This window comes from Anolis sagrei, chromosome 3, assembly GCF_037176765.1.
Source record: "Anolis sagrei isolate rAnoSag1 chromosome 3, rAnoSag1.mat, whole genome shotgun sequence".
Lineage (NCBI taxonomy): Eukaryota > Metazoa > Chordata > Lepidosauria > Squamata > Dactyloidae > Anolis > Anolis sagrei.
The window spans coordinates 215,065,303-215,088,029 of record NC_090023.1 but is presented as its reverse complement, the minus strand read 5'-3'; the positions used below and the strand labels follow the sequence as shown (position 1 = coordinate 215,088,029).

Sequence of the window (22,727 nt, the reverse complement as noted above, 5' to 3'; positions counted from 1 at the left end):
ACTGGAGAAATAGTAGTTCAGAGTAACAGAAACGGTGTGCCCTGCAGGCAGTAGTTTCCTATTTCAATTGAGGCAAGAAGGGTGACTCATGATGGAGTAATCATATTCGTGTTCCTGCTGTAACAAAGGTAGCTACACCCACAAGAACAAAGAGGAGCATTTTTTGTTCATTAATGCTTAAAACTTGACTGATTTTCAAAACCTATTTGGCTGGTTTGGGTTTGTCTGTGTTTACTGTTAAAACTGGAACTTTCAAATAAGCAGTTGCATTTATTCTTATATCCCTGCTACTATTTCTTCTACATCAGAAGCTGCAATTTTAAATTTAATTTTTTAGCCTACCAGAGGTCTAATATGTAGGAGATACAACTGATTTAAATCCCACGCAGGGTGCTAAATTCATTGAGGCTAATATCAGTACTTCTGTAAAAACATCACATATGTGGACTGCACCCATTGTTATAACCATCGGTTTACTCAAAATCAAAGGCAAACATCTTGGTTTCCCTCATAGGAAACTTATGATTCCATCAAAGAGAGAGCACACTATATATTAACAACTTTTATTTTAGTACATTGGGCAGCACCCAGCATTGCTGTGCACATATGTGCAAAGTATACCATCAGTCTCCTAGAACCAACACTGGGTTACAGAAAGCACCTGTCAAGATTGTTCAAAACTGCTTTTGATAACTCATGTCAAGCAAGAAAAAAAATCAACACAGAATTTTAAAAGAAGCTCAGGAGCCAACTTGGAGATATTTATATATTACATCTCTGTCCTCGAACATAATCACTGCCCTTAACACAGACTACACACAGCTAGGAGTTACCTACTGTCCCCTCTATCAGTACAAGCTGCTAACACACTGGTCCCCTCATTGCAGAATTTGAAAATATTTTTGGTTATCTCTCAGAATCTTCTGGCGGCTGGGTTTTTCTGAGAGGTGGTAGTCCACAAATAAATTTTCCAAACACTGTTCTGTTTCCCCATGATTGCAACTGAGAATTGCATTAAAACTATGAGTTGTTCCACCCTCCTTGCAGCAATTATGAGGCAGTATATCAACATTACTTTAGGTAGAAATTGAGCAAGAATCAAGGCCTCTGCAGTAACAGCCTGCCCTGGGCATGCATTTCAAACAGTAGACAGTTCAAAACAAAATACAACATTCCTGTAACATAAGGCAAGAAATATGGGTTAACATTCTTTCCCTGCGGTAACAAGTCAGTTGTGTGAGCCTCCCTAAACCAGTCAAGACTACCCTATATATCCTTACCAGGGAAGAAGCTAGTAATGAAAGCTACCCCACTGGTAACTGATCAGTCTGTAAATATCTCTACAAGAGAACTCACTTATGTGGCTCATAATCATACTATGTAAAACACTTTTAGCCTCAGGCTGCTGCTAAATGACTAAGCAAAGAATCACCCTGCACGCAAGTTCAGATCTATTGCTCAAGCCTTGATCTCCATGGTATCAAAAGCTGCTTGAGCTTGGGCCAAAAATCCAAACAGAAAAGACTAATAGGAAGCAGACCATCTTATCAAGATCTCAACTCGGCATTGCAACAAACTTTTAAATCCAGCACCAGCAAAGTCTGGAGTCCACTCACTACAGTAAGCTGCTGGGTTCATTCAGTGGAAATGTCATCTCACTTGAAGTGAAAAACCAAAATGATTTGATAGAACTTCTGGGTTAGAAGACAAATATCTAAATTATCAGCAGAAGATGTGCTTTCCTTGTAGTGCCAGCTGACATAGTTGCACATCTGAGACAAGCACATCTGAGACAAGCAAATCCACGGCAGCTAATGAAAGCAAGTAATTACAGCAAGATTCTGGGAAAGAAAACCCGGAGGGAATGTTCATTCCTACATGTTAGCTTACACTAATACAAAATGGTCTCTTATTCACTCTCAGTGCTTCCACAATTCATTTTCTGTGGCAAATTTGGGACACAGACATATGCTACCTTTTAGTGGTCAAGTCCTAAGACAATAATTGTGAATAATGCCTTGGCATTTCCTGCCAGAATCTTCCAAACTTCTGTTTGGGAAAGCTTTGCAAGGTACCCATGAGTCATGTTCTTTAAAACCAAAAATAAGGCTATATTGTTCAGATTCTGATCAATGTTGGTCAAGAGAACATTACTACTCTGTCAGAAGACATCTTTATAGACAAAGCTGGAAATCTCCCTTGAAATAGCAACTGTCTTTCTAAATTCCAAACAGAGCTACTCTATATAGCCAGAGGAGTGTTTAACTACTTTTGACAAGGTGTAGACCTCATCACACTGGAGAAAAAATCCACTTAAAATCCAGTTGCTGCCTCCTGCAGAAATCTGGGGTCTGTAGTTTAGAGAGGAGCCTTTAACAGCCTCATTAAACTACAAATCCAAGAATTGTGCAGGAGGCAGGAACAGGATTTTAAGTAATTTTGTATCGCTACTGTGAATTGGAAGTCAGTATTTTTCATCCCACATAAGTCACCAGAGGTGCATCTGTTCGTACACTAGGGACATGGGAAAGTTTACACAAACAAAGCTGCTATCTCATAATGTTCATTTGCATGAATCACACACTGGTTGCTGTCCTCTTTAATACTTTGGGGATATTGCATAATGCACAAGACTGCAATGTATTTTAACAACCTTTCAGTTGTTTTGCTGTGGGTTTTCCAGGCCGAATGGCCATGTTCCAGAAGCATTCTCTCCTGATGTTTCTTCCACATCTATGGCAGGCATCCTCACAAACTTGCGAGGTCTGTCAGAAACTAGGCAAGTGATGTTTATATATTTGTGGAATGTTCAGGGTGGGAGAAAGAACTCTTGTCTGCTGGAGGCAGGTGTGAATGTTGCAAGTGGCCATCTTGTTTAGCATTTTTTTCTCCCACCCTGGACCTTCCATAGATATAGAAACTTCCCTTGTTTAGTTTACAATATATCTCACAACCTCTGAGGATGCCTGCCATACATGTGAGCAAAACATCAGGAGAGAATGCTTCTGGAACATGGCCATACAGCCTGGAAAACTCACCGCAACCCAGTAATCCCGGCCATGAAAGCCTTCAACAGCCACCTTTTAGGTGAGACACAAATCTTTCAGCAAAAAACACTGAACAGATGCAATATTCTACTACATATCCAACTTGCATACTCTAGTCCCAAAAATGTTCTTCAAGAATACTGATCTTTGAGCCAAACAAAAGACTTGGATTGAAAACACAACTGGCCCACGTTCAGAATACATCAGCAGCAGTGAAGAGGACAAGACTTTGCCCCCACAATCCAATCCCTCAGCTCTCACTTCCTATTGCAGTTTCTTCTTTTGTTGTTTAGCTACTGGCAGAGGTAAGGCGCATTTCCTGTTGCCAGGTCTTCAAATACTCAAGCGGCCAAGGATGTGAAATATTTGGTCTTTAGCAGCAGCATTAACAAAACAAAATATTTAACAAAAACCCTGAAAAATAAGCACCAAAATGCTTTAAAAAAGAAAAAAAAACACAATCTTATATCAAAGTAAACTGTTTTTCCTTTCTGTAATAGTACAGAAGCAGTTGAAAAGGCATTAACGCTATGTCAGAATTACAGCTTCTTTCTGGAGGTCACTACTCAACTCTTGACATGCTCTAATGGAGTTTATTGTTTGTTTGCATGGTGCCTTCATAAAAACAACCACTTCAAGGAGTGGGGATGGTTTCAGGGCTGACCCTACTGTACAATGTTAAGTGCGTGGTTAAAACGTCAGTGCTAGTGATAAATATTGGAAAATGTAGTGAAGCAGGACAAAAAAACAGGGTAACTAACCCTGAGCCCCAGTTAGTAGTTCGGTTACCACCAAAAAGTATCAATAAATAAAGTTAATACTAAAAACAATTAAGCAGCTTCCCAGCAAGCATAGCTGAGCAACCCCTACAGCAGTGCTTATGATGTGGGCATAAAGCCTTCAGCTTTCAGAGAAAGTCCACATGTAAACCTTTAGACGATGGAGGGAGTGGGGAGACAGCAATAGGCAGATGGAGAATAGAATGGGCCTCAATACTCTTTAGAGTTGCCCTGGGCACTTGACTGTATGACAGCTGGCTGCCTCACTACTGCCAAGTGCCAAGGCGAGGACCGTCTAGAATAGAATAAAGGAAGTAGGTGTTACTGCTCTACACCATGCATTATAAACTAATCCCTAAAATTAACTGCTCTAACTCTCTTGCTATGGTCCAGATTCTCACACACCAGCCTAAGGATTTTTACACATGCATTCACACATACATGCACTCACACACACTCACACTGGGCTTATAACAGCTGAAAATGTGCTTATTTTCTTTGTATGTTGGGCTTAAAAAAAGTAGGGGAGTGATACTGTGAAGTGGTCATCTTAAAAATAAAACATTTGCTAGGCAAATGACCAGAAATTAGGTAATAGCTGATTTCTGTGCCCTGAATTTTAATGGCAGCCTTCTGAACTTCAGCCTGGCCCATTTTCTTTACTCAGACCTTCTCTTTCAAGCCCAAACGTGGACTATTTTACCACATGCTCATTTCCACTCCACTAAGTGGCTTGATTTCCTAGTCATACTATTTTCCCTCGACACAAAGGTAACGTCAAAAGTTCAGTGACCAACTAAAATAAGGAACAGATCTCCCCAACTGGTTCATTGCCATTTGTCACCTGCCTCTCACAAAACCAATCACCAATCAAGTCAAACTTATAGCCTTCCCATTGGCTCTGGGAAAACCTTGAACACGCTGCACCCACCTCCTACCCATACACAGACACACACAAGGGAGCTTCCCAGACACCCTGAAAAGCGAGTTGAGGAAAAGAAAGAATCCAAGGAGACCTCAGGATGCTCCCGGACTAGAAGGTTTTTCGATGGATGGCCCGGGCGCTGTCTTCCTCATATTCTTTCTTGGAAACCCACATTTTCTTAAATGTGTCCAATGAAGCCAAGATGGAGCCACTGCGGAGGAAGCATGCCAGAGTTAGATTTGAAGTCAGAAGGCAACTCATTCCCTTCCCTATTAGGTAAAACAGTAAAGGTTTCCCCTTCACATTAAGTCTAGTCTGTCCAACTCTGGGGGGTGGTGCTCATCTCCATTTCTAAGCCGAAGAGCCGGAGTTCTCCACAGACACCTACAAGGTCATGTGGATGGCATGACTGCATGGAGCGGTGTTATCTTCCCGCAGAAGCAGTACCTATTGATCTACTCACATTTGCATGTTTTTGAACTGCTAGGTTGGCAGAAGTTGGGCTTAAGCTCACCCCGCTCCCCGAATTTGAACTGGTCAGCAAGTTCTGCAGCTCAGTGTTTTAACCGGCTGCTCTACCAGGCGTTCCTCCCTATTAGGTAGGTAAAGGTAAAGGTTTTCCCCTGATATTAAGTCCAGTCGTGTCCAACTCTGGGGTGTGGTGCTCATCTCAATTTCTAAGCCAAAGAACCGGCGTTGTCCATAAACACCTCCAAGGTCATGTGACCGGCATTACTGCATGGAGTGCCGTTACCTTCCCGCTGGAGCAGTACCTACTGATCTACTCACATTTGCATGTTTTCAACCTGCTAGGTTGGCAGAAGCTGGGGCTGATAGCGGGAACTCATGCCGCTCCCTGGATTCGAACCTGTAACCTTTCAGTCAACAAGCTCAGTAGAATATTATGTGCAGATCAAAACTACCAAAATGTATCAAATCACTTTAGTACAGGGCTTGTAGGACCCCTTGGTGGCACAGCAGGTTAAACCGCTGAGCTGCTGAACTTGCTGACCAAAAGGTTGGCAGTTCAAATCCGGGTAGCGGGGTGAGCTCCCATTGTTAGCCTCAGCTTCTGTCAACCTAGCAATTCGAAAACATGCAAATGTGAGTAGACTAATAGGTACCGCTTCCGCGGGAAGGTAACAGCACTCCATGCAGTCATGCTAGCCACATGACCTTGGAGGCATCTATGGACAATGCCAGTTCTTCGGCTTAGAAATGAGCACCCCCCCCCCCCCCCCAGAGTTGGTCTCAACTGGACTTAATGTCACAGGGCTTGGAAAATGGCATTGTGTAGCAAAGAATGCACATTTTTCCAATTCCTGTAAAATTTGTTCAGATAGATTTGGTATTTTTTTTGGAAACAAGCTCCACAAATTGTGATCCACATTAGCTGTGCAAAATCCCCCAACAATTCTACACCATACAAACACACTCCAAGAAACAAGGCAACAGATATAGGATTCTCTAAAGGCTCATAGAGTGAAAAAGAGCAGGAGTTGCTTATTCCTCCACCATCACGAAAAAAGGCATAGACTATGCTGGGCTTCCAATTTCTTTCCTCGGTATGGTGCCAAAAAGTACTCTCCAATGAACAAAGACATAAATTGTACTATGTGTCAGATCCAGTGAGAGTTCCAATTCTCTTCCTGTACCATATTTGAGCCCTTCCTTTTCTCTGAATTAGTGGAAGCAACAATGAAAAAGGCAACCAAGACTAAAAATTCTGGGATAAAAGGAATTATATTGTACACACCCAATCCATGTAGAATACAGTCTCTCTTGTGGAGCAGATATCTAGAGAGGAGAAAGAGAAAGATGGATGGAGAGAGAAGCAATATTAATTCTTCATGCATCAAGCTCACAAAGTTTTTTCCTGTTGATGAAGGCTTTAAAATGGCCAGAATCACTGTGTTGCTGTGAGATTTCCAAGCTGTATGGCCAATGTTCCAGAAGCATTCTGTCCTGATGTTTCACCCACATCTATGGCAGGCATCCTCAGAGGTTGAAGTGCCAACCTGAGGATGCTTCAACCCTCAACTTCTGAGGATGCCTGCCATACATGGGGCAAAACGTCAGGAGAGAATGCTTCTGGAACACTGGCCATACAGCCCGGAAAACTCACAGCAACCCAGTTTTTCTCTGTTATTTTACATTCCATCCAACTGGTCTGGAGTCCAAAAAGATAAGTAGTATGCGGATTTTATCTAGAACGCTGTCACTTCAGAGGAAATGAGTCACTTTGCATCCAAAAACTGAGCTCTGGCCCACAAAAGCTTGTGACATAAAAGTTGTAGCCATCTTTCAAACCTTTTTGTTGGTTTTGTTGCAGAGGACTAACAGGGCTATCCCTCTGGAACATGTTATTCTGAGTAGGTTAGAGTAAAAAGTGGAGTGGGAAATGACAAGGCTCTCTACACATCACTGTAAACATTTGTGGCAGAGGAATGCACTCAGAGAAACAAAAAGAAGCATATACTATAAATGGCCAGACAACTGTTTTTATGGATTGTCAAAGGCTTTCACAGCCAGAATCACTGGGGTGATGTGTGGTTTCTGGACTGTATGGCCACGTTCTACAGCATTTTCTCCTGCATCTGTGGTTGGCATCTTCAGAGAATTTTCTGAAGATGCCAGTCACAGATGCAGGCGAAATGTCAGGAGATAATGCTGCTTGAATACAACCATACAGGATTGTTGTATGTTTTTTGAGCTATATGGCCATGTTCTAGAAGCAGATGTTTTACTTGCATCTATGGCAGGCACCTCAGATGATGCCTGCCATAGATGCAGGTGAAACATCTGCTTCTAGAACATGGCCACATAGCCTGAAAAACCTACAAATACCCAGTGATTCTGGCCATGATAGCCTTCGACAATACAATGACCATACAGCCCAGTAACTACAAAACACCCCAATTGTTTTTACATTTTTATTGCCAGGTGTTAATTGATTATTTTTGAGCTGCCTTGGGTTCTACTCTGGGAGAAAGGCAGCATAAGAATGAGTGCAACAAAACGAAATGAAATGAAAGTTTCTTTCAGAGAGTCAGAAGGCAAAGAAAATTCAACTTACTCTGATTTTGACATCTTTGGGGGCCAGTTTCTTCACTTCAGTAAGAAGCCTATCACCAAAACCTAAATTGAAGACAAAGACCAACATCCTTTTTAAAAGATCACAGATAAAATTCAGACTTATTTTTCAACTTGCAAAAGGTACTAGATTTCCAACCCCATGGTTTTCAGGGGTGTGAGGAATCCCAATCTTTTTATTTCTTTTCCCATCCACCAGAGGTTTTTATTATTTTGGTTAGTGCTATAATTCATTTGTTCAACACATGCCTTTCAAATCTAAACACATTACAATGCTTTTAAAAATAAGCTACAGAAAAGAGCTTGAAATTATTTCAGATAACAAAGCATCTCCCAATAAGCAAAGAAGCAAGAAAACTGATGGAACCTTTGAAGAGTGTTGAGCCTCCAGAGAGGACTATGTTAGAGAAGAGCGTTCGCCTCAAGTCCATATCAGACTTCTGAATTGCAAAAACCAATACTTCATGCAGCCCCTCACACTCTTCCCCAATCAGATCTGGACGGAACAGCAACTCTGGGGCCCGGAACCGAGCTGGGCCAACCTGCAAAAATGACAAAGAAGTCCATCTTTTTATTTCTGCAGAAGCGAAAACAATGGTTTCACTCCCCTGCGCTTTGTATTCAATTAAAATAGTGGAAGGTTCTGATGTGGCAGCAACGTTAGTGGACATTTCTATTGGGTTGGAGCAGTGGTTCCTAACTTTTTTTTGACCAGGGGTCATCTCCAACATTAGTACCAAAGGGTTATGAATCAGTTTTTGGTCAACTATGGATTTGATTTGGTTATCTGGGGTGCTGATTCAGAAAAGTGCATTGGATAGACCACATCAGCTCTAGTTGCTGATACAGAACATATGCCATCCAGTAGTCACCATTTGCTCGCCCACAGAAAACCAAATGTAATAAGCCTCAGCACTATAAGAGTTTTGCAAGACCAGTCGCGATCATTGCAACAGTGTAGTAATGGTGAGGCCACGGACCATATTTTAGTTCTTGTGAACGATTGGTGGCCACAGACCACAGGTTGGGAACCACTGGGAGACCTAATTCCATGCTCCACAGATGTGAAATTGTGCACCCCTCACCTAAAGCCTTTGGACAGTATCAATAGCCCACCAATTTGTCAATCTGCAGGATAACAACTAAGGATTTATTTAATAATAGTTTGCTTCCAACCAGGTCACATCTTCACACACCTCAATGGTACTTCCATCTGGAAGGTAGTACTGAGCTTTTTCTGTTTCTAATGTCTCATCCTTCTGTGGGTTTATTGATAGGTAACAAGCCCGCTGTGAAGGAAAGACAAGTAGAGATAAGACAATCATGACATCTCAGGGAATACTGCTGTAAAACACAAAATATATTACTCACTTCTGGTGCATTAGGAGCACCACCATCTCCATGCTAAAGCCTCGTAATCCTCAACCAAACATGAGAATGACAAACAAGGGAGGAAATTTATAAAAGAAGTCAATTAGCCCTGGCAGAGAATACTGATCTAGTATAAGTATTTGTTTGAAGGACCATTAAGCTGGTAAGTTATCTGATTTCTTTTGAAATTTATGAAGTCTTTTATTTTGTGGAATAGTTGAGCTACAACTAGGATGAAATTTTCAATCCAGGTGATAGATAAAATTTGGGAGTGATAAAGGTTTAAGAGACTCCAGTCTATCAAAACAAGCATCAACAGTACTATAATAAATCACCCTATTTGACCTTTACAGGTGACTTTGTACTAGGTGACAGCTGGGTGTTATAGGCTATTAGGTGAACTCAATGAGTTAATGGTGATAAGATGAGAATATGCAGTTCATTAGCTAGGCCAACCTTTGCCAAACTGGCACCTCCAGATCTGAGCATCACCAGCTAACACAATCTTTGGCTATTGAAAATCAAGATCCTCTTTGATGTTTGGTAGAACAAACCCTGGACACACAACAGAATGCATGGAACTGGTGTTGGAGGCATTTTTTGTGTGGAAAAATACATAAGACATGTTCTTCTCAGGAACATCTGTTCTGAGAGTGTGGAGACTCATGTGGTGATTTTTTTCTGGGACTCTACCAGCTGAGAAGGTGGCATTTATGAAGAAATATGTCTGAGGATGTCCCATTTCATTATTTTTAAAAAGCTCTCCTTGTCTATGGAAGGCTAGTGGTTCCATTTGTTTTTGTTTTTTTTTCAGAAGGTTAAATTTCTGGTGGTACAGTGGGTTGAACTGCTGAGCTGCTGAACTCGCTGACTGAAAGGTTGGGGGTTAGAAAATGGGGAGCAGAGTGAGCTCCTGCTGTTAGAACTAGCTTCTGCCAACCTAGCAGTTCGAAAACATGCAAATGTGAGTGAATCAATATCTACTGCTGCTGCTGGCCACATGACCTTGGAGGTGTCTACAGCGGCTTTTATGGCTTAGAAATGGAGATGAGCACCACCCTCCAGTCGGACACAACTAGACTTAATGTCAGGGGAAACCTTTTCCTTTACTTTACTAATTTTCTTAATGCCAATTAGTTCTGACAAGGCACAGTGGTTCCCCCAGCCAGTTTGCCAACTTTTTAGGAACTGTGGGAGCTGAAGTCCAAAACATCTGGAGGACCAAAGGTTGAAAACCACTGAGTCAAAGTCTTTCCAATCCGAAATCTTGCATTTACTTTCAGAAGTAATAGCACAGTTCAAGAAGAATCTGAGCAAGGATGAATTGTGGAATTTTCCTGAATATATTGTTTGAGATCTTCCCTTTCGTTCCTTAAAGGGATTCCAGTGCTATGGGACAGGAATAACTTTTTTTCATCAAATCCGAGAGATGAAAATATATGGTTATACATTAGAGATAAAAGTACATCTTGAGCAGGTATCTGCAATATAAACTATCCTCCCTCCCTTCTCAGTCTGTCCTGTAGTCTGGACTGTATATATATCACTGATAATGCCCATATGGGATGTGTAATTCACAAAAGGCACTTTCCTATGCTCTGCAGATACCTCAAGTGTAGCAACCCAGGCTACATTCAATTCCCTCACAACTGAAGACACCCCGAATTAAAGACAAAGAGACATCCAGGCACCTCTTTGATAGTTTTGACGATCTCAAACTCAGAAGATGTATGGAAGTCATAGCCTTCCTTCCGGAGATAGAGCCGAAGGAAACGGGAGACATCGCGGCCAGCTATGTCAATCCGCATAATGGAGTGGGGCATGGCAAACCCTTCATAAATAGGAACTGCGTGTGTGACCCCATCTCCAGAGTCCAACACCACTCCTGTTGTTCGCCCAGTTGCATACCTAAAGAAAGGGTGATATCTTTCAGAACAATTCACACAAAATCAAACTTGGAGAAAATCAGAATGACTTGATGGGCAAGCAGCAACACCTCCCAAGGGTAATCTAATTTGAGGACAAGAAAGTTTATCCAGGTACAATTTAATAATAATAATAATCATCATCATCATCATCATCATCTTTATTTGAACCCTGCCATCATCTCTCCAAGGGACTCGGGGCAGCTCACAAAGCACTCAAGGGGCCACACATAAAATAGAATTGCATATCATCAAAACAATACACTATTTGACTGAACACTAACAATGGACAACATCAATTAAATTAAAAAAAAATAAAAAATCAATTAAATTTTTTAAAAAAATTCTAAAACACAGTCATACCTGTGGGTCACTGGGTTTCTTCAAACATGAACTAAAGTGCCGAATAACAATGGTTGATGTCGTAACATAATCATAGTACATTATTCCAAGTCAAAGGCCCATGTAAATAGTCAGGTTTTTAGGCTCGAATGGAAGGTTTGGAGATTTGGGGCTAATCTAATCTCTTGAGGGAGGGCATTCCAGAGCCGGGGAGCCACCACCAAGAAGGCCCTCTCTCTTGTCCCCACCAACCGCACTTGAGACGGTGGTGGGACCGAGAGAAGCTCCCCCCCCCCCCCCCCAGCAGATCTCAAGGCCTGCACTGGTTCATAGATGCAGATGCAGTCTCGAAGATAGGTTGGACCCGAAGTGTATAGGGCGTTATAGGTAATAACCTGCACTTTGACTTGGACCTGGAAACTTGTCAGGAGCCAGTGCAGCTGCTTCAATAGGGGAATGGTATGCTCCCCATAGCTAGCCCCAGTTAGTAATATGGCAGCCAACTTTTGTACTAATTGCAGTTTCCAAGTCGTCTTCAAAGGAAGCCCCACATAGAGTGCTTCACAATAGTCCATTCTGGATGTAACTAAAGCATGGACCACCGTGGCCAAGTCAGGCTTCTCAAGGTACAGTCACAGCTGGCACATAAGTTTTAACTGTGCAAATGCCCTCCCAGCCATTGCTGACACCCGAGTTTCAAGTGTCAGTGATGAATCCAGGAGAACCCCCAGACTGTGGACCAGTGTCCTCAGGGGGAGTGTAACTCTGTTGAGCACAGGTTGTCACCCTATACCCTGATCGGCCTCATGACTGACCAGGAGGACCTCTGTCTTGTCTGGATTAAGCCTCAGCTTGTTGGCCAGGCACTGGTCCATAATCCAAAGGGCTTCCTTGGAGTGAGGTGGAAAAGAGTAGTAGAGTTGTGTGGCACCCAACTCCAAAACTCCGGATGACCTCTCCCAGCAGTTTCATGTAAATGTTGAAAAGCATAGGAGAGAGACTAGAACCTTGTGGGACCGCACAGGACAACAGCCAGGGACCAGAGCAAGTGTCCTCCAGCATCACCATCTAGGTTCGATCCTCCAGGAAGGAGCGGAGCCACTGCAATGCAGTGGCCCAAGACCCATTCTGGACAGCCGACCCAGAAGGATACCAGGTCGAAAGACACTGAGATGTCCAAGAGAACCAGCAGGGATATTCTCCCCTTATCTAGTTCTCTGCGGAGGTTATCCACCAAGGCGACCAAATCTGTCTCCGTTCTGTGACCAGGCTTAAAACCAGACTGCAAGAGATCAAGATAATCGGTGTCATCCAAGAATCCCTAGAGCTGAGAAGCCACCATCCACTCCAGAACCAGACTTCAAATACTCCAGACTCCCCAAGGGATGGTAACTGTTCCTTCACGTATGAACCTAGGCATTTCGTTAACATCTAATACATTCTTGGAGAAGACACTTTACATGACTAATATTCTAATCCTCAATATGCTTACTTGAGAGTAAAACTCCATTATATAAAGTAGGAATTGCTATTAAAGAAGCATGTGGGTTTGTTTTCTTTAAATTACACATCTATTTGTTAAGTACAAGCAGATCCCAAACAAAATGGTGTTTTGCACTAAAGGATGCTCCTCCAAGGTGAGGTCCTAAAACATTGGGAGTCATATCTGTCTATAGAAATTACTCACAGGCTAAGCACAGCTTGCATGGAGATGAACAAGGCAGGCACATTGAAGGTCTCAAAAAACACTTCAGCGGCTCGCTCACGGTTTTTACGTGGATTCAGCGGTGCTTCTGTCAGGAGAACAGGATGCTGGTGGGCAAGAAGGCAAAAGATTCAACTATCTAGAACAAGGGTAGGCAAAGTTCAGTTTTAGGTTCACATGTAGCTGTTTCTGTGGACCTTAACCTCTAACCAATTTGTTTTGGTCAATTCACCTTTTGAACAGACTGGATCCTCACTCGCCCTTAAGCATTTTAAAAATGTACATTCTTTCAACTGTTTCTGATTAATTTATTTTTTGGTCTTTTTAACAGCCCATGTAGCCCACAGAAGTTTCCAGCACAGGAAAGTGGACCCAAAATGGTTGCCCACCCCACTGTAGAACTGCACCAGAGACAGCCCATGAGGACTTGGCTAGTGAAGAAGTGACTAATTCCTGAGTGGTCACAATATATTTGCAGGTCTCTGTAAAGGTAGGAAAAGAATTAGCCACCTCAGACAACAGGTCCTCCTTCTTAATCACTGTTCAAATTGATAAGTAAGGGAAGTGAAGGAAAGCAAACTTATTGTACTAAATAGCTGCACAGGAAACATCTGGACAAAATTATTTGGCCAGGAAACTGCCTTGAAAGGATTTGATAAACTCAGTCCTTGGGAGAAACACCACATGAGAATCATGCAAACCACTCAAAAGAAGAAACAACACAGACACATGCCCGAGCATCCCATAGTTGAGTTTTTCTGCACTGTGATACATTAAAAAGAAGATTTAAGACAAATGAAATTAAAAGCAATCTCTTCAGAGTTGACAGAACTGCCATTTCTGGAAGGGGTGGATTTTCACAGCAGCACCAATACTTCATTATGTGTATCGGTCCACAACACTGAATGGCAAAAATGGGTACAGAGAAAAAATACCTTCTATTCAAGTACATTTTCAAACTTTCAAAGGTGCAACTCTTTTATTTAGTGAGTAGAAGCAGCTGTAGTAAAAATAGCCATGGAACGCAATGAAAAGGCTATCCAGATGTTTATAATGGAGCATAACAGGGCTGAAAAGCAGCTGTCCCAAACACCAATGCAAAAGCCTGCTTGGCATTTGAAGAAGTCAGCTCACCTCTTCCGAGAAAGTCTGGAGTTGGTCTTTAGAGTACACATACTGCCAAATGCGTTCCATGTCATTCCAGTCCTTCACAATGCCATGTTCCATAGGATAGCGTATGGAAAGAAGACCTCTGTGCTCCTAGCCAAAGTAAGGAAACAAGGCAGCAAAGCAGTCAGAAGAAGGGCCAGATAAATCACCCATTATTATAATCTGGATCTAGGAAGGGGTTTTGAGAAGCAGTTGCAAAATTGCAGTTGCCAGCTCCACACAAGTACAGAGTATTAATCACCCTATGGATTCACCCATACAACTACACATAATAAACCTGAACAAATCAAGAATGACAACATCAAGAGAGGTGTTTGGTTGAATTGCTGAAAGTATCTTCTCTAAATCTGCATGCTGCATCACTACAAACCAATCCCACAAAATCTGATAAGATCATCGCATCTGGACTTAATTCAAATTTGGTGTCAGAACTGGAGTGGAGACAAATGCCTCTATTCTCAACATGCCTAGCAAATTAAGTACAGCACGCTATGTACATATTAAGTAAATAAATAAATATTACTTAGTTTTTCAGGTAATATACTGCTCAATCTTAATATAAGTTGATCATTTGACTGACGTCCAGTTCCTAAACCTAAGGTGGTGACTAAGTGGTTTCCTCAATATTGCTGGACTGCAGCTTTCATCATCCCTAAACAGACAAATGGGATGATTGATTTGGCCCCTGTCCATGTCTGTCCAGCCCAAATTAACAATTAGTGTGAACTCAGCACTTTACTGTAACCCTTGCCCTATAATTTGCTATTTGCACAAACCCACGCCCAACCCTCCCTAATTACTGATCTTGCCCATCTTATTCTTGGTTCTGGTTAGTGAGGTTTGTTTTGATTCATTTTAATGTTGTTTTTATACTTTGATGTTTTAAATTGTTTAATTAGATTGTTATATGTTTATTTTGTTTTTAAATGTGTTTTTAGTGATAAACTCTGTTGTGTTGGGCTTGGTCCCATTTGTAAGCTCCCCAGAGTCCTTTCCAGGAGATGGTGGTGGGATGTAAAAAAACAATTATTAAAGATTGGGAGGAACTACAGTCCAACTACATCTGGAATGCTGCATGGTTCCCATCACTGCCTAATACACATCAGTCATTGGATGTACACTGGCAACTGCAACACAAATTATACAAAATATGACCACATTTAGCACACACAGACACACACGCTGTGCAAATTTGTATATGCATGAGGATGAGTCAAAAGTTACCCACACTCTGGTTGTGGAATTTATTTGAATCAACTTTCAGAAAATACATCATTTTTTACATAATCCCCCTGCTTTTCAATATACTTTGTTATCCATCAATATTCCCTTCTTAAAAATGCTTTAGGCTGAGCTGCGAGCCGCAAATGCACGGCCATCTTCAGCTTTTCATCAGACATACATCTTGGTCCTCACAGGGCTTCTTTCAGATGATCCAATGGGGCAAGATCAGGACAATAGGGAGGAGCTTTCACATTTCAAAAAGAAGTTTTTGGGGAGTGTAGACAGTATGGGCAGCAGCATGCGGGCATGCATTGTTATACAATAACACAATGCCCTTGGATAGCAGTCCTTGTGACAAAACACTTTCTCCATACTGTGAACAAAGTCTTTGATAAATATCAGCACCAGATACACCATCTGAATTTAAAAGCCCCGAATCTCTTCGTTCTTGCACATCGAAAGGAGGGCAGTCACTTTTTCTTTCATTGCAGTCGCAGATAAACTGATGTAACACTTTCAAAACTGTACAGCACTGACTGGGGAGGTAGCTACCTCTTACAGAATGCAGTGATAAGACAGTACAGCCAACATAAATTTTAATATAACCAGAGTGTGGATAATTTTTGACTCAACCTCATATAGGTATAACGAACAATCAGAAATGGATCCCAGGAATCAAATACATCTCGCATAACCCTTTTTTTTTGGATGAAGTTGCCCTGTCTTGTTAACAGAAGGACCATACAAATGGCATGTGAAGATACAAGCAAAGGCTAGAACTAGGTTGATAATGTAGACAGATGGGGTTTATGCAATATGGTTGACATACCTCTGCTTTTGGTCCTATAAAAATGTCACCTTCCAAAGCTCCAGCCATAACCCGAACATGCTTTGGTCTGCCCACACTGAAAAAGATTGTGCACAAAATGAATGCTGGCTCCGGCAAGACAAGGCATAGAGCAAATAATCAAAAGCTTCAATGGCGAGACATCACTCATGAAACAAGAAGGGAACAGTAAGGAAGCTGCTGAATTAAAAGATAAAGGTAAAGGATTCCCCTTGACATTAAGTCTAGTTGTGTCCAACTAGAGGTAGTGGTCATCTCCATTCTAAGCCGAAGAGCCGGCATTGTCCGTAGATGCCTCCAAAGTCATGTGGCCAGCATGACTGCATGGAGCACCATTACCTTCCCGCCAATGTGGTACCTATTGATCTACTCACATTTGCATGTTTTCGAACTGCTAGAAGCTGGGGCTAACAGCAGGACCTCACCCTGCTCCCCGGATTCGAACCACCGACCTTTCAGTCAGCAGCAGGTTCAGCAGTTTAACCCACTGTGCCACCAGGGGGCCAGCTGCTGAATTACTGTAAAGTAAATGAACAAAAGGGCTGCAGTTTGCTTGCAGTTTTGGGGAACACCTTGTGAAGATTAGCTCAGGGTCCAAAATATCTCGGCGTTGAGGGAATGTATTTTATAATATAGACAAATTATTAGATCATCAGAATTACTATGAAAAGCTTGTCATTAAACCAAGCACAGATTCAGGGACCCAATGGCTCCAAATACATAACGTAATACACACTTAATATGGAATGCATGTCACACTCGTAAAATCCCCAAGTACCACCAGAGTACTTACTAGTTTGGAAAACAGTACTTGGGTATTTGATCACCTGCAAAGCCAGCTTTAATCATGCCAGAACCCTGCCGAGAGAGAGAATAAAAAACAACAATAGTGTTAAAACCACTCTTTCACTGACCATGAGGTGTGTCCACTGACCATGAGACTGTGATCTGTATGAATTAAGCAGGTGTAATATAAAGCTTCACAGAAGGGACCTTATTAATCCCTCAAACATTGTACATCTACTCAATCGCACAAATTTTAGGCTCAAAAATGTTTGGTTGGAATGTCAGTGTCCTTCCAAGACCACTAGAGGGAAGAAATTCAGCTTTTCTCTCTTTCCCCAAGTGATAGACCACACAAGCAGAGTTCCTTTGAACAGCTTGTTAATTCTTTTTCATATCAAATAATTGAGAAACTTCTGCTGGCAACCTGACAAGGCACAAGAGAGATTTATAAAGAAGTTCCAGAGGAGATGCAAAGAACAAGCACAATCCACGGCTACACCATATTTCTCAGAAAAAGGGCTTACTACTCCCCACTTTACATTTTGCTTTTAGAAGCTTTTGGAAAAATATCATGTAAGGCATTACAGAAAGCACAGCACAACTTCCCAGACTGTGATCTGTTTTCATTTGCTCCACTCTTTCATCCCTGTTTGATCTCCACCACGATATCTCATTATTTACTGCTTATCACTGAACATTCCTCAGAGTGAAGATTTTGGCATGATAAAATGCTTCTTTCAACAGTATCTTTCAATAGCTGTCAGAAAAGTGAAATAAACCTCTTTGATCCTGCAGATGTTTTGGATTTTAATTTTGAGAAACTGCAGCCAGCACTGAAAGTGGTAAAGAAGTATGGTAGCAGTAGTCCAAAACATGAAATGGGGAACATTAGTTGCCCAGCAGTAACAGACTATGAAAATCACAGCTCTAAACATTTGGAGAACTAAAATTCGCTACCCCTAGTTTCAGTAAGAAATCAGGTTGAGCATTCCTTTTCCAGAATTTTGAAATCCAAAATCATGACTGAAATAGCAAAGGGTCAGAAATTCAAAAGACTTCTGGTCCCAAGCATTTTGGATATGGGATACTCAAAAAGGAGTGCGAGGAGAATCTGTTGTACAAAATATTTTCTCAAAGCAATCATGGAAGAAGTACAGTAGTTTATGATTATATATATTTATACTTTGTTTTTTCTCTGCCAAAGGAGACTCAAAGGGACTAATGCTGAAAACCACAACAACGTCTAAATACAGAACAATGCATACTGGGAAAGCACAGTTAACATGACACAATGTCTGAATTTAAAACAGCGTTAAATTAGTCTCCTCCAGCAGTTGACTTTTAGACTAGGCATTGATATACATGCAAACATATGCGTATTTTTAACGGATGCTTGCATTGAATTATATATTTATAACTGACTGTAGGTTATGTGTTTTTTTAATATGTTGTTGTTGCCTAACTGAATCCATGAGAAGAGACTAGCTAATTATTATTATTATTATTATTATTATTATTACACCCACGTAGTGATGTCAACAGACTCTACCTGCCCAGAAAATCAGGAGACAGAGGGCTTCTACAAGTGAAACAAACAGTAGAAGAAGAGAAACATGCACTGGCAAATTATGAGAAAGACAGTAAAAACCAGCATCAATAGTAGAAAACTGCTTAAATTGCAAAAGACAAAGAGTGGATACTGTAAAAATTCAGTGTAGAGCAGAAGAGACAACTGGCAAAAGAAGGTTCTCCATGGACAGTTCCTGGGAAAAATTGAGAGCAAAATTGACAAGGAAAAAATATGAATGCGGCTCACAAATGGAATTTTGAAAAAGGAGACTGGTGACCCGATTCTTGCAGCTAAAGAATAAGCAATTAGAATAAATGCCATCAAAGCCAGAATTTAAGAGTCAACAGCAGATTCCAAGTGTAGACTCTGCAAGGAAGCAAACAAAACAATGGATCACAGCCTCAGCTGCTGGAACATCCTGCAGACAGAAGACGGACTACAAGCTGAGACATAATACTGTTGCTCAGATGATCCACTGAAACTTGTGCCACACATACCATCTGCCTGTGGCAGAGAACTGGAAAGGTTACAGAAAATTAACACATAAAACTACTCTGGGACTTCCGAATTCAGACTGACAGAGTTTTGGAAAACAGTACTCCTGACTCATGATCATGAAAAAACAAAGTATGGATTGTCGATGTTGCAATCCCAGGCAACAGCAGAATTGACGAGAAACAACTGAAAAAGCTTACATACACAATATGAGGGTTTAAAGATCAAACTGCAAAGATTCTGGCACAAGCCAGTAAAGGTGGTCCCAGTAGTGATCAGCACATTGGGTGCAGACTTTGGCCAGCACTTAAAAACAATTGGCACTGACAAAATTACTATCTGTCAGCTGCAAAAGGCCATCCTGTTCAGATCTGCACATATTAGTCTCTTGGCGCTAAAAACACCACCATATGTCAGCTGCAAAAGGCCATCATGCTCAGATCTGCACATATTATTTGCTGATACATTACATAGTCATAGACACGCTGGAAGTATGCCAGATTTTTTTGTTGGGCATGGTATCCAATACAAAAGCCAGCATAGTGATCTTGTTTGCTGTGTACTAATCTTGTGTATATAATAATAATAATAATAATAATAGACATCACGATTGTGGAAAAGAAAAAAGTCTGGATTATTGATGTCACCATACCAGGTGACAGTCGCATTGAGGAAAAACAACAGGAAAAACTCAGCCACTATCAAGACCTCAAAATCAAACTGCAAAGGCTCTGGCATAAACCAGTACAGGTGGTCCCAGTGGTCATCGGCACACTGGGTGCCGCGCCAAAAGATCTCAGCCAGCATTTGGAAACAATAAACATCGACAAAATCACGATCTGTCAACTGCAAAAGGCCACCTTACTTGGATTTGCGTACATCATTCAAAAATACATCACACAGTCCTAGACGCTTGGGAAGTGTTTGACTTGTGATTTTGTGATACGAAATCCAGCATATAGATCTTGTTTGCTGTGACATACTGTGCTTTTGTGTCAATAATAATAATAATCATAATAATAATACAGCATAGTGATAGTTTGCTGTGTACTAATTTTGTGTATCTAATAATAATAATAATAATAGTAATAATAATACACACTGAGATAATGGACAACAGCTGCTTGGGTTGCATCTACACTGTAGAATTAATGCAGTTTGACCTTAACTATGGAATCATGAGATATATAGTTTGGGGAGGTACCAACACTCTTTGGCAGAAAGGGCCAAATACTTTGTTAAACTACAACTCCCAGGATTCCAAAGCAGTGAGCCCTGGCAGTTAAAGAAATGTCAAACGGCATGAATTCTAAGGTGCGCCTTTGGTTGTTGCTAGACTCAGAGAACTGAGCCACACCTTCTTTTGCCTTTCCACAGCCAACCAATCAGAGCGAGCGACGCAAAACTCAAAGGTCAAGAGTACCCATAAACACAACCAAAGAGCCAATAACTGCCTATGGACTCCGAAGAGGCGGGCCAGGAATCTCGAAAGGCGATTAGCTCACTGAAAAAAATGGCAACAGGAGTGGCCAATCAGGAGGCGGAGAAGCCCGAAAGGCGTACCTTAGACTCTGATTTTACGCCACTGCTCTTCAAAGAGAGCTGTTCGTTTCTGAGTGACAAGAGAATCGGCCAATGAGAGTGCGGGCTCTGTCATCGAGAGGGAGAAAAGAAAGACCAGCCTCGGCTAGCCGGTGAGAAGGGATGGAAGGCCGAAGGGAAGAGTCAGGGAGGCGGCCACTTCGACGGCAGGGCTTTAAAGCGGGAAGCACATCCCCCGCAGCGACTGGGGCAGCCCTCCCCTCTCCCACCGCCTCACAAGACGCCCCCCTTCTGGGGGATGGACTCACATTGTCAATCACCACCGGCTGGTTCGCGATCACATCATAAGACTCCATGGCGAGCGCCCGCGCGCCGCCGCCGATCCTGCCGCCTCAGTCGCTGCCTCAGACGAGCTCGGTAGCAGGGCGCATGCGCGGCAGGGACTGCAGCGCAAGGCATGCCGGGGAAGCGAGTCTCAGAGGGGGAAAACTAAGCCCCGCCCATTTCCCTTTGCCTGAAACAAAAACAGAGGCCACCATTTCATTCTATGTCATTTCAGAGTGACAGGAAGCAAAGTGTATAGCGAACCATCACAAAGCAAATAAACACAGAAAGTTAAGCTAATGATGGATACTATTAAAGTAAAAAAATACAAATAGCATTACTAATAATAATAATAATAATAATAATAATAATACACACTAAGATAATGGACAACAGCTGCTTGGGTTGCATCTACACTGTAGAATTAATGCAGTTTGACCTTAACTATAGAATAGTTACAACAGCAAAACAACAGGGGAAACAGTCAGGCACATCTAATCACCTCTCAGCAAAAGATTGCCCCAGGCACTGCTAGGCCATCAAATGCTAATCAAGGTGGTCAGTTGAAACATTCACACCTAGCTCCAGCAGACAAGAGTCCTTTGTCCCACCCTGGTCATTCCACAGATATATAAATCCTTTTTTCCTAGCTCCAACAGACCTCACTACCTCTGAGGATGCTTGCCATAGATGCAGGCGAAACATCAGGAGAAAATGCCTCTAAAACATGGCCATATAGCCCAAAAAAACCGCTACAAGAACCCAACATTAAGAATATTAAATGAGGTGGATCAACCTGTTGCACTGTTACTGATTTATTCATGTTCAGCTCTATTTTTGTCACCAACATGAATTGCATTTTTAAATACTGATTGTACTATTATTAACTGCTTGTCGCACAGTTCAGAAACAATCTAGGTTTCATACATGTCTCCTATTTATTTATTTATAATATTGCATTGCAAAGAAGTCATTATACAAACACATTCCAGACGATGCATGTTGGGCTTGCTACTATGCTAATAATGTAGTATGTTGTATGTACATATGACTTTGTAAGCCGCTCTGACTCCCCTTCGGGGTGAGAAGGGTGGCATATAAATATCATAAATAAATAAATAAATAAATACGTGTCACCTATTTATAGTATTGCATTGCAAAGAAGTTTGTTTCTTGGTTACATCCCGTCTAGACTACTGCAACGCTCTCTACGTGGGGTTGCCTTTGAAGACGGCTCGGAAGCTCCAACTAGTCCAACGCTCGGCAGCCATGATACTAACAGGAGCGGAGCGCAGGGAGCATACAACTCCTCTGTTGCACCAGCTCCACTGGCTGCCGATTTGCTACCGGGCTCAATTCAAAGTGCTGGCGTTGGCCTATAAAGCCCTAAACGGTTCGGGCCCAAGTTACCTATCCGAACGTATCTCTGCCTACAAACCCACCAGGACTCTAAGATCTTCTGGGGAGGCCCTGCTCTCGATCCCGCCTGCATCACAAGCACGGCTGGCGGGGACGAGGGACAGGGCCTTCTCTGTGGTGGCCCCTCGGCTGTGGAACGCTCTTCCCATGGACATTAGATCAG

General features: G+C 41.9%; 1 protein-coding gene across 1 annotated transcript; it reads right to left on the bottom strand.

Moving 5' to 3' along the window:
• Nucleotides 1-547: 547 nt before the first annotated feature.
• Nucleotides 548-21,266, bottom strand: ACTR1A (actin related protein 1A). Its single transcript, XM_060768288.2, has 11 exons — nt 21,130-21,266; nt 17,222-17,286; nt 16,411-16,486; nt 14,322-14,447; nt 13,170-13,294; nt 10,907-11,123; nt 9,041-9,133; nt 8,212-8,386; nt 7,828-7,889; nt 6,508-6,548; nt 548-4,962 (listed from the first exon to the last, which is right to left on the bottom strand). The coding sequence occupies exons 1-11, from the start codon at nt 21,175-21,177 to the stop codon at nt 4,860-4,862; spliced, it is 1,131 nt and encodes a 376-aa protein (XP_060624271.1). The 5' UTR covers nt 21,178-21,266; the 3' UTR covers nt 548-4,859.
• Nucleotides 21,267-22,727: the final 1,461 nt, after the last annotated feature.

Bases quoted from the DNA above. Each gene is read 5' to 3' on its own strand.
- ACTR1A (XM_060768288.2), bottom strand. From the start codon at position 21,177: ATGGAGTCTTATGATGTGATCGCGAACCAGCCGGTGGTGATTGACAAT. The intron at 16,487-17,221 runs GTAAGTACTCTG...AATCTTTTTCAG, and splicing joins AAGTACTGTTTTCCAAACTA to TGTGGGCAGACCAAAGCATG. The intron at 9,134-10,906 runs GTGCCTGGATGT...TTTCCTTCACAG, and splicing joins TCGTCAAAACTATCAAAGAG to CGGGCTTGTTACCTATCAAT.